General features: G+C 49.7%; 1 protein-coding gene across 1 annotated transcript in view; it reads left to right on the top strand.

Moving 5' to 3' along the window:
• LOC149357975 (uncharacterized) overlaps positions 1–16763 on the top strand; it is a 95925-nt gene that overhangs the window by 42264 nt on the left and 36898 nt on the right. The window contains exon 8 of the mRNA XM_089576694.1: positions 12150–12291. Within this exon, the coding sequence (XP_089432820.1) occupies positions 12150–12291 (142 nt within the window). The remainder of the gene's footprint in view (positions 1–12149; positions 12292–16763) is intronic.

Below are 16763 nucleotides of genomic sequence, written 5' to 3'. Positions count from 1 at the left end.
GGCTAAGTTAGTCGAACTGCCAGACCGAAAAGCAAACTGATGGGGGCAAATCACCTAAAATTTATCTAGGTAAATGTTAACGCATTCAACAATCATTTTCTAGATGATCTTACTGAGAGAAAATAAAATAGGTATAGGTCGATAGTTAGAAATTAATCGTCTGTCTCCTTTCTTGAACACGCGATTACCTTAGCTGTTTTGAGGCAAGCAGGAAAAACACCTGTCTTTAGGATGAGATTAATAACATGACAAATGTGGTTTAGAGATCAGATTTGATACAAGTTTAAGGTGCCGCGAGGATATCTTATCTAATCCAGGTCTAGTGCCCTTGAGGCCAGTAATCAGCAGTTCGATTTCACGAGGGGAAACAGGAAAAAGAAAAAAATTGTTTAGAGCACTTTGTTTTTCTCGGAACTAAGAGGACGACTATTATGAGGCGCAGAAAGGAAGTCACTAAAGGCATTTGCAATGTCGTATGGATCAGTGTAAACTCTACCATTTAAATCAATTTCAGTAAGGGGACTGTTTGCGCTGGGTAATTTGAGGAAGTCACTCAAAAGTTTCCATTGCTATTTAGAGTTGTTTTCATTTTTATGTGTTTCATGCTCACAGTAAGATTTTCTCGCATGTTTCAGTGAGTTATTTAGCACAGTAGCGTAGTTTTCGTAGCGTGCAGCTAAAGAAACATTAAAAAGCTGCTTGTCGATTTTTATGTATAAATTTTCTTTGCGTCGCTTACAGCTTGATAAACTGTCTGTCAGCCATGGATTGTGGGGAAATTTGTAATTCTTTCGACACTTTACTGATGTTGTACTCTGAGATACGCAGGTGGATTGCTCGCTCCGAATCGCTCGACGCAACGCACGGAGACCAGTCAGTATCACTGATTGCACTAACAAATTCTTCGCTATTAAACCTGGAAGTGTAGAAAACTGAACGCGAAAGACGGGAAATTTCACCATGCGTAATGAAAATAGGAAAATGATCTGTAATGTCGAGTTCGATGACCCCTGAGGAGGGTGAGGGAGACATATTGGTCAGAACATGGTCGATTAACGAGGAAGATCCATTGGAGGTGCATCTGGTTGCAGAATTTATGCTACATTCATACCCGAAACCAGTTAAACAGTCAATATAGGACACAACATAGGAGTTTTCCGTATCTTGATGGTTAATATTAATGTCTCCAACAATTATTACATTCCTTTTTTCGAAAGATAGTTTATTTAATGTGGCATCCAGCGCTAACAGGAACTCAGGGATTAAGGATGACGGGGAACGATAGATGCAGCCGAGTACCAACTTACGGCAGTCAGTGGAAAAGAGTGAATGATTGGCTTCAATCCAAACTGATTCGGATTGCGTTGCATTCAGAGTGAGATATGATCTACGGTGGTATGAAATTTCTGGGTAAACAAATATTTCAGCACCCCCATAGCTGCTGCATAGGCGATTGCAGTATTCTGGTATATAAGATGTAAAACCAGGGTGGAAATTTGGGCAAGTCGGTATTAATCCATAACATAAGAGTAGCGCAAAACCAGGACGACGGACAAAAGGGGAGAGAACACAAACCCACAACACAGGTGCTACAGTATCGCCTGTGTTTTTGGTGTGTGTTCTCTCCCCTTTTCTCCGTCGTCCAGGTTTGGCGCTACTCTTATGTTATGTAAAATCAAACAGGTGGCCGTCAGAATGGGAGAGCCAAGTTTCAGAAATGGAAATGAAAGAAAACGAGTGCTGAAGTGAAGTGATAAAGTTATCGATAGATTCATGGTTTTTCCTGAGGCTGCGTGCGTTGAAGTAGATAAGAGAGTGAGTACTGTTCGCAAATATAAGTTGAAGCTTATCAGGAGATAGTGGAATGTTTTACGGGGATTCAGCTGAGTCAGAAGCCATGCAGTGGCAAAACTAGATCGATACCTAAGGGTTTGATTCCGAGCTGTTGCGGTAGACCTGAAGCTCTGTTTTCGAACTTATGCGGAAGACCGTGCTTTCGTGAGTCTTAGACGCAAGAATGCGACAGTTGTTAGCCCAGAGATGCTTCCAATCCATTTCCTTCTTGAGCAGCTTAGCCCTAGAAAACAGTTTCTTGTTGTCAATTGTAAGGTGCTCATTCACAAATACTGAGGCAGATGAAGTTACAGGGAAGCCTGTTTGGTCCATTGTGGGGTGAGCTTTGCGTGCCTTGCTCACGAATTTGTTTTTCTTTTCCCGACACACAAAGCGAGCAATGATTTTTTTTCATTTTTGTTTTTGGTGGCAACACGATAGACTATGTTAAAGTCAGCAGAGTCAACAGGGAACTCAATGGCATTACGAATGCTCTCCAACACTTTTTTAGCATCCTCGCCTTTAGTCACAGGAACTCCCTTTATTTCAACATTGTTGATCCTTGAGTACTGTTCGTGTTCTGAAACCCTCTTGTGCAGCTTTTAATTTTCATCTGCCAACAGGTTGTTGGCAGCAATAAGCTCAGACTGCTTTGCTTTCATTGCCTAAAATTCCTGATTGATAAATTCAACACTGCTAAGCAAAGAAGCATTGTCGTCTCCATCAGGAGCTTTCAGCTTCCAAAGAACTTTTGCAGTGATCTCGGTAACCACTTCCTCAAGCATACTTGAGCCCTGAGTTAAAGTTGCGTACGGAGGAAATCAATGATTACTAAAACGTCATGTTTGCGTAGTAGCTTATGTACTCCTTCGTACTGATTTGCAAAGAGGCCACAACGTACATAAATTTCGCCTGATGGGTAATAAGAATAGTGTGCGAACATTATATTGCTTGTTCTCCGTAAAAAGTAACATGGCCTTCTTTTATTCTCTCATTGTGAAACACACGCATTAGGTGTTCTCACACAACGTCAAATCTCATGTATTTCTTCGTCTATTTCTTTCATTCCGCTGCCAGTTTGCTTGCACTTCAAACTTCGAGGCTATTGAAGGAACAGCTGTACCGCACATTATTCAAAAATGCTTCAAAGAACTGATTACTAATGCCAGTTGGTCTAGAGTTACACCCTACCAAAATGCCCAAACATGCTGCACTGAGTTTTTTCTATTATAAGTATTTGTATATTATCCTCGTGGTCTGTAGTTCTATATCAAAATAATTATTCTTCGCCACATAATTCTTGGCTGACTTAATCTTTAATAAGCAGCTTTCGAAGGAAAGAGAACCTGTGCCCGAAAACTACGAAACATCCATTCAACTCTTCATTGCATGATCATCGCAGGAAATATGTGTTTCATAAACTGCTAAAACGCGCTAAAAGAAAATACTGTCACGTTCTAGTGACGATAGTCCAGCGGTGAGGAACACACCAACAAGATTTGGAAACGAAGCTCTTTATTTGGGCTGACTTGCGCCCGCAAAAGAACTCATTCACGCGGCGGCGGCGTAAGCAGCAAACGTGCTCGACAGTCGTTGAACTCCGAATGCCCGCCGCTCGCGGCATCGCACAATTTAAAGCCGGCAAGGAAAATTCGAGATAACAGGACAAGATTATCTACAGTAATCTGGATAAACGTAGATGCAGCTCTTCATGGCTGCGATCAATCGAGATTAGTCCGGTCGCTTCTCGGGTCACGATCAAAAATGATAACACCCCTTTCATGCGGCCTTGAGCGCGAACGAACGGACACTACAATGATACGTGGCATTACCCCCCTCCCAAAGAAGCATCACCTCGATGCTTCAAAATATAAAATAAACACAGAGAATGCAAACTTCGAGTCCTTCAGCGTTCATAATATGGTTTAAGGCGTACAACATGTAAGACTTCCGGGCGTGTGCGTCGTCGCTGAGATGCTGTCGTGGCGTCGGGGATTACTTCATAGTCGAGGTCACCGATGCGACGGAGAACCCTGTACGGGCCAAAATAGCGTCACAGCAACTTTTTACTCAATCCACGGTGGCGCATTGGCATCCATATCCAAACACAATCTCCTGGCTTGTAATGCGTATCTCGACGGAGCAGATTGTAGCGTTGGGCGTCGATGTGCTGCTGCTCTTTAATGCGAAGCCGCGCAAGTCTTCGGGCTTCCTCGGCGCGATGAAGGTAGGCGGCGACGTCGAGGTTGTCTTCGTCGGAAACGTGCGGGAGCATTGCGTCGAGTATTGTCGGGGGCTTCCTGCCGTATACAAGCTGGAATGGGGTAAACCTGGTTGTATCCTGGACGGCAGTGTTATAGGAGAAGATCCTGTTGGTCGTGAAGTTCTTCTTCAGGAGGACATTATTGTGAAGGACGAAGGACGAGAGTTGGCGCTTGAACTCTCGAGGAGGCGATGCGGTCTTGCCTTTCAAATAGTCAACTAGGTTTTGCAACTCAGGATCCGAGCGCTGCTGCTACGCGAAACTGCTGGTACTTACCGGTCCTAAGAAAGCGTCGCCGTCTTCCTCTTCCGGTGCTGCATCCACGGTAGCTTCCGAGAAGCAGTCTGCGTCGGAATGCTTGCTGCTAGATTTGTAGACTACAGTTATGTCGAATTCTTGAAGGCGCAGGCTCCAACGAGCAAGGCGGCCGGAGGGATCTTTCAAATTGGCTAGCCAGCACAGAGCATGGTGATCGCTCACAACCTTGAATGGTCGTCCGTACAGGTAAGGTCGAAATTTCGACGTGGCCCAAATAATGGCGAGACATTCTTTCTCGGTGGTCGAATAGTTGACATCGGGATTCTACAGTGAACGGCTAGTGTACGCGATAACTTTCTCCTGTCTTCCATTTTTCTGAACGAGGACCACTCCTAACCCCACACTGCCTGCATCGGTATGAATTTTGGTTTCGGCGTTTTCATCAAAGTGCCCGAGCACAAGAGGGGACTGTAAGCGGCGCTTAAGCTCTTTGAAAGCTTCCTCTTGCGGTCTTTCCCATTTCGAAGGCACGTCAGCCTTGGTAAGTTGGGTCAAAGGTTCGGTGATGCGCGCAAAGTTCTTGACGAATCGCCGGTAATAAGCGCACAATCCAAGGAATCTGCGTATAGCTTTCTTGTGATTAGGCTGTGGAAACTCTCCGATCGCAGCCGTCTTCTGAAGGTCTGGTTGAACTCCAGCCTTGCTTACGACGTTACGAAGGAACAGCAGCTCCTCGTAGGCGAAGTGATACTTCTCTGGTTTCAGTGTTAGGCCTGAAGACTTAATTGTTTCCAGCACTATCCTTAGCCTTCTGAGGTGATCTTCAAAGCTTGAGGTGAAGACAACAACGTCGCCTAAGTAGACTAGGCAAATTTGCCACTTCAAGCCTGCCAGCACTGTACCTATTACTTCCTGGAACGTAGCTGGGGCAGAGCAGAGGCCGAATGGCATGACCTTAAACTCGAAGAGTCCTTCTGGTGTGATGAACGCAGTCTTTTCGCGATCTCTTTCGTCGACTTCAATTTGCCAGCAGCCGCTCTTCAGCTACATCGATGAGTAGTACTTAGCGTTTCACAGACGATCCAATGTGTCGTCGATGCGGGGGAGGGGGTAGACATCCTTCTTCGTAATACTGTTCAGGCGGCGGTAATCGACGCAGAAGCGAAGGGTGCCGTCTTTCTTTTTCACTAGGACAACTGATGCTGCCCAGGGAACCCTTGATGGCTAGATGACGTCGTCACGTAGCATTTCCTCTACTTGCTTGCGGATAGCTTGGCGTTCCAGCGGCGATACGCGGTAGGGGCTCTGCCGCAGTTGTCGGGCGTCTTCGTCTGGGACAATGCGGTGCTTGACAAGCCGGGTTCGTCGCACATTTGATGCCGATGAGAAGCAATCGCAGTACCTTTGAAGAAGACTGCGTATTTGGTCTTGTCTGCTCCGGGGCAATGCTGGGTTGATATGAAACGTGGGTTGCTGGCCTTAGTCAGATGATTCCACGGGTTGGTCTGGGAGGGCAAACATGTCTCTGATGTCTGCCAGCTCGTCTAGAAAAGCAATCGTCGTACCTTTGTTTAGATGCCGGTATTCTTCGGTGAAGTTAGTTAGCAGCACTTGGGCTTGGCCATTCCGGATTTGGGCGACTCCCCTTGCGACGCCGAGTCCTCGATCCAGGAGTAACTGGGTGTTGCTCTCGACGATGCCTTCGGCAGTTTCGATGTCTCCAGTACCTCTGCAGACGATGACACTTGATCGGGGCGGCGCGCTCAATGCTTCGTCGAGTACGTTTAAGGCAACGTGATGAGTCGCTGTCGTCGCTGCAGATATGGTTTTGTCCGTGGAAAGCTTGATCGACTTAGATCGAAGGTCGATGATCACCCGATGTTCGTTCAGAAAGTCCATTCCCAAAATCACGTCTCACGAGCATTTCTGTAGGAACAGGAAGGCTTTAGCATAGGTTCGCCCATTTACTATTACTCTCGCGGTGCAGCGCCCTAACGGCGTAATAAGGTTACCACCTGCGGTGCGGATCAACGGGCCATCCCAAGTTGTTGTCACTTTCCTGAGTCGGACCGGAAGTGACCCGCTCATGACGGAGTAGTCAGCTCCCGTATCGACCAAGGCGGTAACCGCGTGGCCGTCGACCGTAATTTCAAGGTGACTTGTTCGATTTTTCGTATTATACGTGGTCTTCGGTGTACGATTTCGGCTTCGTCGAGCTGTGAGGCTGCGGTGGGCGTACTCCGACGATGCTTCTCTGGGCGGTGGTAAAAGCTTCAACTCTGGCCGCGTCGTCGTCGTCGGTGTTGTCGTCGTAGTTGAGACATGGTCTTGCGTTTTCGTCAATGGAGGATATATTTTCTTGCGCTCAGAAGCAACCCCACCTCCAGAGGCTGCTTTATTTAGTTTAACCTTCGGGAGCTGGGGAAGCGTCCACGCACTGCGTAGCCTCGGCTAGGAGATACATAGCGCGGTGACGATGGCGACGGAGAACGCGATAAGCGGCACGGCGATGAGTATTCTTCCCGACGCAAACACTCCTCGATTTCTGTTGGTCGCTGGCCGGGTCGGGGGTCGTGGGGCGTTGTAAGAAAATCCTCAAATGCCCATTCTCCTGTATGGGCAGTACCGGAGAATGTGACCGGCTTCACCGCAGTAGAAGCATAGAGGGCGGCGCTGGTCAGGTGTTGTCCACTCGTCGCATTTCCTCGGCGCTGTGCGACGCTCGTAGGACGAGCGGGTTGGGGCGAGAGGGCGGCGGTCCGGCGCAGCTGGCTGAGGGCGATAGGGGCTTGGGTCCCGACGTCGAGGTGCAGGACGGCGCACTGCTACGGCGTAAGTCATGGCTGGGGGCTCCATAGGCTGCGTGGTGGTTGGCGTCACACCCAAGGCCTGTTGAAATTCGTCCCGGATGACGTCAGTGAGCGATGTAAGCTGGGGCTGCGTTCCAGTTGGCAGCAATCGTCGGAGCTCTTCTCGCACGACTTGACGAATAACCTCCCGCAGGTTATCGTTGTTAGCGGTGTCCAGGCAGCTCGCTGAGAAAACGCGCTGCTGGCGGTCATACTGGCGGGATCGGGCATCAAGAGTTCTTTCCATGGTGGATGCCTCTTCTACGAATTCCGCCACAGTTTTCGGTGGGTTGCGGACGATGCCGGCAAAGAATTGCTCTTTAACTCCTAGCATGAGCAACTTCAACTTCTCTTCTTCCTTCATGTCCGTGTCGGCACGCCGGAAGAGACGCTTCATTTCCTCAGTATACACTGCAACATTCTCGTGTGGGTGTTGTATGCGAGACTGTAGTAGCTGCTGGGCTCTCTCCTTTCTCACGACGTTTGTGAAAGTCTGGAGAAGCCGCTCCTTGAAGGTTTCCAGGTCACAAGGCTGGCTTTCTCATTCTCAAACCAGATTCTTCCTGGTCCCTCCAAGGCGAAGAAGATGTACCTAAATTTCATGGCATCGTCCCAGTTGTTAAGACAGCCACACAGTCGAACTGTTCTAGCCATTCTTCGGGATCGGCGCCAGGCGAAGCATCGAAGCTTGGTGGCACCCGGGGCTGCTGCAGAATGATTGGAGTCGTCGTCTGGGGCAAGCTCATGGTGGACGTTGCTACTGGCTTTCGCTTCCGGGTAGGGTCCGGCATTGTCCCGAACTCAGGTGCGTCCCGTAGCAGACGTTGGCTTGCGCGGTGGACTGGACTCAGGTCCTGCGGTGGATGACTCATGCGGCTGGCGTCACGACTTGTAGGGGGTGTCCGGTACATGGAAGGCCACCCCGCACCTCCACAAGATGTCACGTTGTAGTTACGGCAGTCCAGAGGTCAGGAAGACACCAAGAAAACTTGGAAACGAAGCTCTTTATTTGGTCTGACTTGCGCCCGCAAAAGAACTGAATCACTCGGCGGCGGCGTAAGCAACAAACGTGCTCGTCAGATGTCGAACTACAAATGCCCGCCGCTCGCGGCATCGCACAACTTAAAGCCGCAATTAAACTTCGACATAACAGGACAAGATCATCTACAATAATCTGGATCATCTAGATACAGCTCTTCATGCCTGTGATCACTCGAGATTAGTCCGGTCGCTTTCCGCGTCAAGAACAAAAATGACAACACCCCTTTCCTGCGGCCTTGAGCGCGAACGAACGGACACTACAGTGATACGTGCCAATACAATAAAAATCATCTCTTGGAAGCAAAAACAATGTCGAAAAAAAAATGGCGCATTTTAAAGCCATTTCTGAATAAAGCATCTCAAAAAACTAACTGAAATATGCTATGCCGGTAAAACATTCACTGACTTTTACGATACTGCCCATGCACTCAGTTCTTTTTCTGCCGATCCAACTCGCATAACTGCGTCGCCACATTTTCATAGTCGCCGCCGCGGTGGCTCAGTGGTTACGGCGCTCGGCTGCTGACCCGAAAGACGTGGGTTCGATCCCGGGCGCGGGGGTCGAATTCCGATGGAGGCGATATTCTAGATGCTAATGCACTGTGCGATGTCAGTGCGCGTTAGAGAACCCCAGGTGGTCAAAATTTCTGGAACCCTTCACTACGGCATCCCTCATAGCCTGAGTCGCTTTGCAACATTAAAAAACATCACAGTCATCGCCACGCGCCACGTTTGTTTTTCATTTTGCTCACCTCATAATTTGAAGGGCCCGCAACTATTCTTAATCTAAAACCTACAACTAGTGGTCTAAATAACGCCGATATGCATATCGCTGAAGTCATTGAATTCGTCACCTATATCTTGGCTGATATTCTTAATGTAATTTTCATGACTGGCGTGTTTCCCGGGGAATTAAAACAGTGTAAAATAAACCCCCTATTTAAAGAAGGAGACAAAACCCTTATAACGAACTACAGGCCCATATTCACTCTCCCTTTATTCAGTAAAGTGGCAGAAGAACTAAATATAGAGCGTATCGCTGACTACCTAAACAAATTTAATGTATTATCGCCTAAGCAGTTCGGTGCTCGCCAGGAATAACCATTCGATACCATTGATCATGGCAATCTTTTCAGCAAGAATTTGTTGACAAGGTGCAACCGGCCCCGCTCTAGAATTACTCAGAAGCTGTTTACTGACCAGAGAGCAAGTAGTGGCCATATCATCAGTTCATTCCGAATCAAACATCGTTACCATACGTGTTCCCCAAGGCACCATACATAGTGATTTATCATCATGCCTTTAATTGTCATCGCAGTGTCTTTTGTACGCAGATCACAGGACTGTTCACTTCTCATAATAGCATGAAAGCATTCACCGACCAACTGAACCAAGACTTTGCTACTATAAAAATACGGTGCCAAAGTAATAATATAATCATTCCAAGACTAAGTACGTGGCTTTTAGTTCGCGAAAGAAGGACCGAGGCAACATAACCGCACTGTTCATATACGCTCAACAAATTTACCCAGTGATCATTGTAGATTCCTCGATGTAAAGCTTGGCAGATTTTCGAAGCTTGCTGCTGATAATAAACAAATTAAACAAAAGACTTCATGTTGCTTACGGATTCTTCTAAAAGCACGTAGCTACTGCGGCACCTCAACGCGAATCACGCTTTATTAGGCCTTCACCAACAGTCATCTCAGTTCCTTCATTAGTTCCTGAAGTCTTATGTATCAAACTAATCTATTCCCTCGAGGACACAAACAAAAGTAAGCTATTCGATTCGTCATAAACAGTCATTATAATTCTCATGTCAATCCACTTTTCAATGAACTGCCTATTTGTCCGATTAATATGCTAATCTAATTTAACTTGGGAATCACTGCGTTTCAGCTCGTCTTTAATAGTAATTTTCGGTAAAACTACCCTAAATAATTTCAGTATCAGGCGACTTCCTCTACACAACTTTCTATAACCAAAAGTACGTGCTAACTACGGCAACAGACAGTTCGTTTGCAACAATTAGGCACTGGAACAGCCTACCATTCAGCGTTAAATGCTCACTGCCTCTTACTTCAGTCAAACGGTCGTTACGTTCTTTCATTTCTACCTTGATCTCTTTTTTTTTCTTTAACAAATACCATCGTTATGTGGTATTTTCTTCCTGGGTTACTATTGCTGTTTTTAAATGTTTTGCTGCTGTTTTACTGATGTTTAGCAATTCTTATTAGAGTTATTGTTTCTTCTTACACTGTAAATGATCTTTATTCCTTGCATGACTACTCATTACAAGTGTATCTACTTTCTCCCAAGAGGTCCCCCTGCAGCTTGTCTCTTCGGGACCTCTGTCTGTAAAACATACTCTGATGCATTGTATTCACTAACAATAAACATGAACTTGAACTTGCAATACAAGAAAACTAAAAATAAGCATAAATCAATGAGTTTCGATAAGCACTGAGGCAGCTGTATCTCTTGTACATGCATCCTTCAAGTCTAGCGAATTCGAGTATGATACACATTACGGAAGCGTGATGTCTTGATGCAGACGAAGCCAACAGTGATGTAAAATGAGCAGCATAGACGCGACTTGTGTAGCGCCGAAACAAACCACACAGCCGCCTGCTCTGTTCAGAGCAATTATCAGAGAAATTATGCGCCTGTGCTGTCATGTGGGATTCGTGACGTCTTCCACAAAGCCACGTTTACCAAATAGGTCAACGTCATCAGCCAGTGCAAAACAAAAACGTGTCGTGACAGCATAGTAAATTACGCAGGCCGTGAAACATGGGATTTTCTGCAAACTCTTGCGACACTATTGAAACGCTTCCAACGATGCGTTTAGCTGAAGAGAATAAACGATACAAAATGTCTACTTCCGGCCAAGGCCAAACGCGGGCAAGGCGCAAGTAATAAATAATTCAAAATACGAACCAGTCAAACCAAGAGAGGAAATTTGGGCAAGTTGCTCTCACCCATCGCCATGGACGCTACAATCTATTGGTCCGCTGGGTTTTATTACATTAATATCAAGATGTAAAGGTTCTTTGACTTGGGTACAGTTTGCTGGCGTGCAAGCCCAGGTATTCTGCACAAATGCTCCTATTTTGCACGGTTACCACCATGCGGCCCGCAGCGCTGAACATCTGAAACCAGCGCGGGAATTTCGCGAGTGGGGTACATCCAGTTAATTTAAATGTTTTGCAATCCAATTTCCACGGCCATTGGAAATCGTTAGGGTGAGCGCAAGAAGCATTTTATAGGCCGGACGTTGAAGCGAGGAGGAAGAGACTGGACCGAAAGTCGACACGTTCACTCAGAATCTCTCGGGACGGTCTACTGTTCCCAAAACTACAAGTTTAAAATATCTCCATTGAGTCACGCGGTGTCCGCAATTGGAAGCCAACAAGTTTCGCTAATTGCTAATCTCTAGAACACCTGGGCATGGTAAGCAGCATTAGTAGTCTCTTAGCCACCGCCCCTCTTCCCTCACATATTCCTGCAGTAATGAAGCAGTCAGCGGCAGCAGAATCCCCGGTTATAAAGCTGGAAGTGCGACTTAACAATTAATAGACGGTTATACCCGCAGAAGTACACGTACGGCCCATGCTCCTTTACAGAAATCAGTTCAGTGCTAGTAGCGTCGGTTGTTTTAGTATGCTGAAACCATGGCAGGGAAGAAAGTTCATAAACTGTTTTAAACACATTCTGGAAGGGTGACATCAAATCTAGTTTCCAAGTTTGCGCTGACGACAGAAACTACACATTTCAAATGGGAAAGATAAACAACGCAGCGAAGGCTATGTATGCACAGTATTCTCAGAGTGCTTGTGTGACATAGTTAGCCATGATTACGTATCGGCCGGCGTTTCTAAACGATTTTTTTCTGCTTACTCCAGGTGGTAGACGTCCGCACAAGAAAAGCTCTGGGACCGCACGAGCAAGGAGAAATTTGTATTAGAGGCCCTGGTACATTTAAAGGCTACCTGAAGAGACCAAGAGAAACGGCCAGTATATACGAAGACGGCTTTGTTCGATCAGGTGCGGTGCATTTACATTCACATGTTATTATGTTGAGTTAGCTGGAGCAGAAAGTTTGACAGCCCGCTGCCAGGGATACAACAAAAGACCACTCACACTAACATCTCCATCAACGTTGTCTTCGTCCCTGGCACAGAGTCAGTGCAACGTCGTTGTTGTCTCGCGGCTGTAAACGGAAACATTATTCCGCCTCCATAGAATATGGGGGTTATTCTTGTGATAACGCTCAAAGGGCTAGAAGCAGTTGTCGCTCTCTAGCACCAGCGTGCCAGCCCTAGCAGTCAGAGCTGTGACCCCCAACCCGCGGTGCGGTGAGTCGCAACCACGGCGGGTTGCGACTCACCGCACAAACACGACAAACACGAGTATGCTACTCGGAGGAGCGTTTATTGCTCCCGAGCAATACAATGCAGCAGCAACAATACAACCGCCGTAACGACGGAGAGGGTTCCGCTCGCGTACGGGGGTGAATAACACAAAGGAAAGAACGCACGCAAAAATGTGGGGGAAGAAGGTTCCGCTCACCTCGCGTGGTTCCTCGCTCACGGCCCGCGGCGGTCAAGTCACACACGATGGCCGGGCGATAAGGGCAGCGGTCTCCGTGGCAGATCTCTGATCCATGCGTGTGCACGGCTCCCGCCAGAAGACAAGCGAGCCTCGGGAGAAACGCGTCTCCTCCAGGGCTGTGGAGAGGAGGTCTCTCCGTTCTAAGAGGGGAAAGAGGGAAAGTCTCCGCGGCGGCATCGCGGCGGGGAGCGAAAGGAAGCGGAGGTGGCGTGAGTGCCCTCCCTCGCAAAACCTCCCGAACGGCGCGCGCATAGTATCGCGTGATAATTACGCGCGGCCGTTACAATGGGGCAGGGGATTCATGTGCATGCCCACATCCCCCCTCCTTAAAACTGCCCTACGGCCGAAAAGTGACCGCGTTCACACAAAAGGGTATACCGAGTGGGGCCGGCGAAACGCCGTTTAACTTTAAAACCAATAAAGAAAAGATTCAGCTCACAGCCAGCAGCGCCGTCGTCGAAGGCCGTGGACGCCAGGGCAGGAAGGCAGTGTAGACGACCGCCATGGACGACCGTGGAGCCCAGGGTTGAAGGGGGTCGATGACCGCAGGTCCCGTGAGTCGGCCAGGGCAGCCCTGCCGGGACGCGCGGGCGGCAGGCAGGCTCAGGGCAATTACGCACCGTGTCGTAGCGTACGGCAGGCCCCCGCTCAGCTGAATGAACCGCTTGCTCTTGGCTCGCCCTCTTTTCCTCTCGTTGGGGGGTGACAAAGGCGCGCCGACCCATTTTCCCTCTGCCGCAGAGGACTTGCGAGGCGGGCCCAGCTGGGCACCAAGCTTCTCTTGCGGGCGAAGCCCGCTGACGCGGGGACAGGGGAACTCCAAGGCGGCTTCTCTGCTGCAGTTTTCGGCATGGTAGACATAGGCGCCGGTTTCTCCGAATTCTCGCTCGCTCGTCCTGCGGCCGACCGGAAGCTGTTTTTTTTTTCTTTTTCGGCATGGTAGCTCGATGGTGACAGCGGGCTCTTGGTTTTGGAATGCGGCCGCCCTCCAAACGGCCTGGCTCTCGGTGTTTGAAGAAGCAACGGTCGCTGCGGCGTCCGCTGGCTCTCCTCCGGGCACGCTGTGAAGGCTGGCCTGCGGCTGCAAGGCTGTCTTTTCTTTCTAGTTACGTTCCAGATTTACACTTTCTTTTTTTTTGAGCTAGTCTAACCCCTCTCGGTCTTTTCCGACGAGAAAGCGTGTGCTTGCTCCGGAAGCCGTGGTGCGAAATATGGAAGGTGTGTTCCGTCCATATTAAGCAGGAGAAATTACTCCCTGCGCGTTGGTCAGAGTTGGTTCTGCCGTGGGCGCAAGTTGTAACGAGGCGCCGGGCTCTGTTGTCGAGCCTTGCGTCTCGGTGCGGCTGCCTGCTGGCGGGGGAGGGTCCTGGGGGGTCCCATGACGTCAGAAGCCGCAATTTGCCAAGGAACCGGGCTATTGATCGGCTGCATGAGCCCAGGCGGGCATCCACCACGTGGCTTGACCCTTTGGCACACGTCGCACGAGCGGGCGTAGCGTATCGCATCCCGCTTCATGCCAGGCCAGGTAGCGAGGCGGCACAACTTGAGGTAAGTCTTAGGGCCACTCGCATGCCCAGCGATGCACGTGTCATGAAAGTAGCGTAAAAGTGCTCCTCTCAACGTGCATGGAATCACCACCTTGAAGGACTCGAGTGTATCCTTCTCGGAGGGGATATATCTCAGCAGGATGCCATCGGAGTCGAGCAGATAGGAATCCGTCACGCTCACAGCATTACCAGCTGTGTTCGAGCGCCCCGCACGGACAACAATACCAGTTGCCTCTATGTGCGCCGCGGCCGCGCCGCCCGGCTCCCTGAGCCCGTCGAACACTTTTCGACAAAATGGATCATCCCGCTGTGCCTCCAATAGCTCCCTTCTGCTGAAAACGCTCACCACGGAACTGACGCCTTCCAAGTGGTTCACGCTTTCGCCCTGGGAAGGCGGGGTGTCCCTTCCCTCGGGGCGTTGTGTGAGCTGCGCGGCAGTCGCGCTGCTCTGGCTGTCGGGCGCGGCGGAGTGGGCAGTGTTGTTACTTCCCAAGCCGTCAACGGGTGCGCGCGAAAGTGCGTCCGCCACCACATTGTTCTTGCCCCTCTTTTAGCGCACGGTAAAGTCGTAACGCTGGAGGAGTAGCGCCCATCGCGCTAGGCGTCCGGACGGCTCGCCTAGGCGTCTCAGCCAAGTGAGTGCCGTGACCAGGATGTTGCTGCTGAGAAGCCGTCGTATTGGACAACCACAGCAGGGACTGGATGTCAATCCCGCTCGCCGCCATGGCTAGTCTGTGTGTCGGCAGTCGCTCACGCAGACACTCGGTTTGTCACACCTCTGGCCCCACGTTGGGTGCCAAGAATATGGGGGGTTATTCTTGTAGTAACTCTCAAAGGGCTAGAAGCAGTTGTCGCTCTCTAGCACCAGCGTGCCAGCCCTAGCAGTCAGAGCTGTGACCCCCAACCCGCGGTACGGTGAGTCGCAACCACGGCGGGTTCGGGCCAGAGGGGACAAACACGAGTATGCTACTCGGAGGAGCGTTTATTGCTCCCGAGCAATACAGTGCAGCAGCAACAATACATACCGCCGTAACGAGGGAGAGGGTTCCGCTTGCGTACGGGGGTGAATAACAGAAAGGAAAGAACGCACGCAAAAATGTGGGGGAAGAAGGTTCCGCTCACCTCGCGTGGCTCCTCGCTCACGGCCCGCGGCGGTCAAGTCACACGCGGTGGCCGGGCGATAAGGGCAACGGTCTCCGTGGCAGATCTCTGATCCGTGCGTGTGCACGGCTCCCGCCAGAAGACAAGCGAGCCTCGGAAGCAACGCGGCTTCTCCCGGGCTGTGGAGATGAGGTCTCTCCGTTGTGAAAGGGGAAAGAGGGAAAGTCCCTGCGGCGGCGTCGCGGCGGGGCGAGAAAGGAAGCGGGGGTGGCGTGGGTGCCCTCCCTCGCAAAACCTCCCGAACGGCGCGCGCATAGCATCGCGTGATAATTACGCGCGGCCGTTACAATGGGGCAGGGGATTCATGCGTATCCCCACAATACATAGACAAGCAATCGCTATTCACAATAAATTGGGGAGTGATGCCGCGGCACTCAAATATTAAGGGCAAAGGTGCGCAATATGCGCTATCTTATTGGCGGTGGAAGGGACCGAATTTCGCTATGCAGCAACATGGTTCCGTATATTAGGTTGCTCAGCAGCCACAAGTTACGCTACACAAGATTAGAGTTGAAGCTAGCCCGAATAGCTTGAATTGCAGCCATCCATAGACAATCCAGCACATCATTTTCCAGTTCCCTCACTACACTGATGCGAGGAGAGCCTTAGAAAATACTCTCAAACAGTTGCGCGGAGGCCCTCTCTCTCTGACGAAACTACCCTAGGCGCCAGGGCGAACCTAACTGACGGCTGGTGCGCAGTGAAGGCTTGTCTCAGATTTTCCTGTGAAATATGCCTATACTCCCATCTGTGACGCTTGCGTGTACTGTGCTGTGCGCGTCTATACGGTGTACACATGTCCATACGCGTTTGTGGTGGGACATCTGTCTATGTACTTTCAGCTTTTTCAGCAACAGGGCGCGCTGTGAGTGCACACTCGTTTGTGACGAGATGTGAGAGCGTGCGGAGCCCTTCTCTGGAACCGTGCGTGCTGTGCTTGTTTGTTCGCGGCATGTGTATGCGCGTGTGCACGACATATGCTGCATGAGGAAGACATGCGCTCCGTTAGCTGCATGTCGTCTCGCGAGATCAGCGCCAACCAATGTGTGCGTAGTCTCTTCTAACCTAGACCACTCCAAGCAGTTCATTGTATTATGACATAATCCCCCTCAATTCTAACCCTCACTCTCCTTTTACTATCCCTTTCCTCCTTTTCCAGTGTGGAGCAGCAGGCCAGTGTCACCGTACCGCCGGCCG

The sequence above is a fragment of the Amblyomma mixtum genome, chromosome 3 (assembly GCF_055824585.1).
Source record: "Amblyomma mixtum isolate Tamu chromosome 3, ASM5582458v1, whole genome shotgun sequence".
Taxonomy (NCBI): domain Eukaryota; kingdom Metazoa; phylum Arthropoda; class Arachnida; order Ixodida; family Ixodidae; genus Amblyomma; species Amblyomma mixtum.
This window is presented reverse-complemented; position numbering and strand designations above follow the sequence as displayed.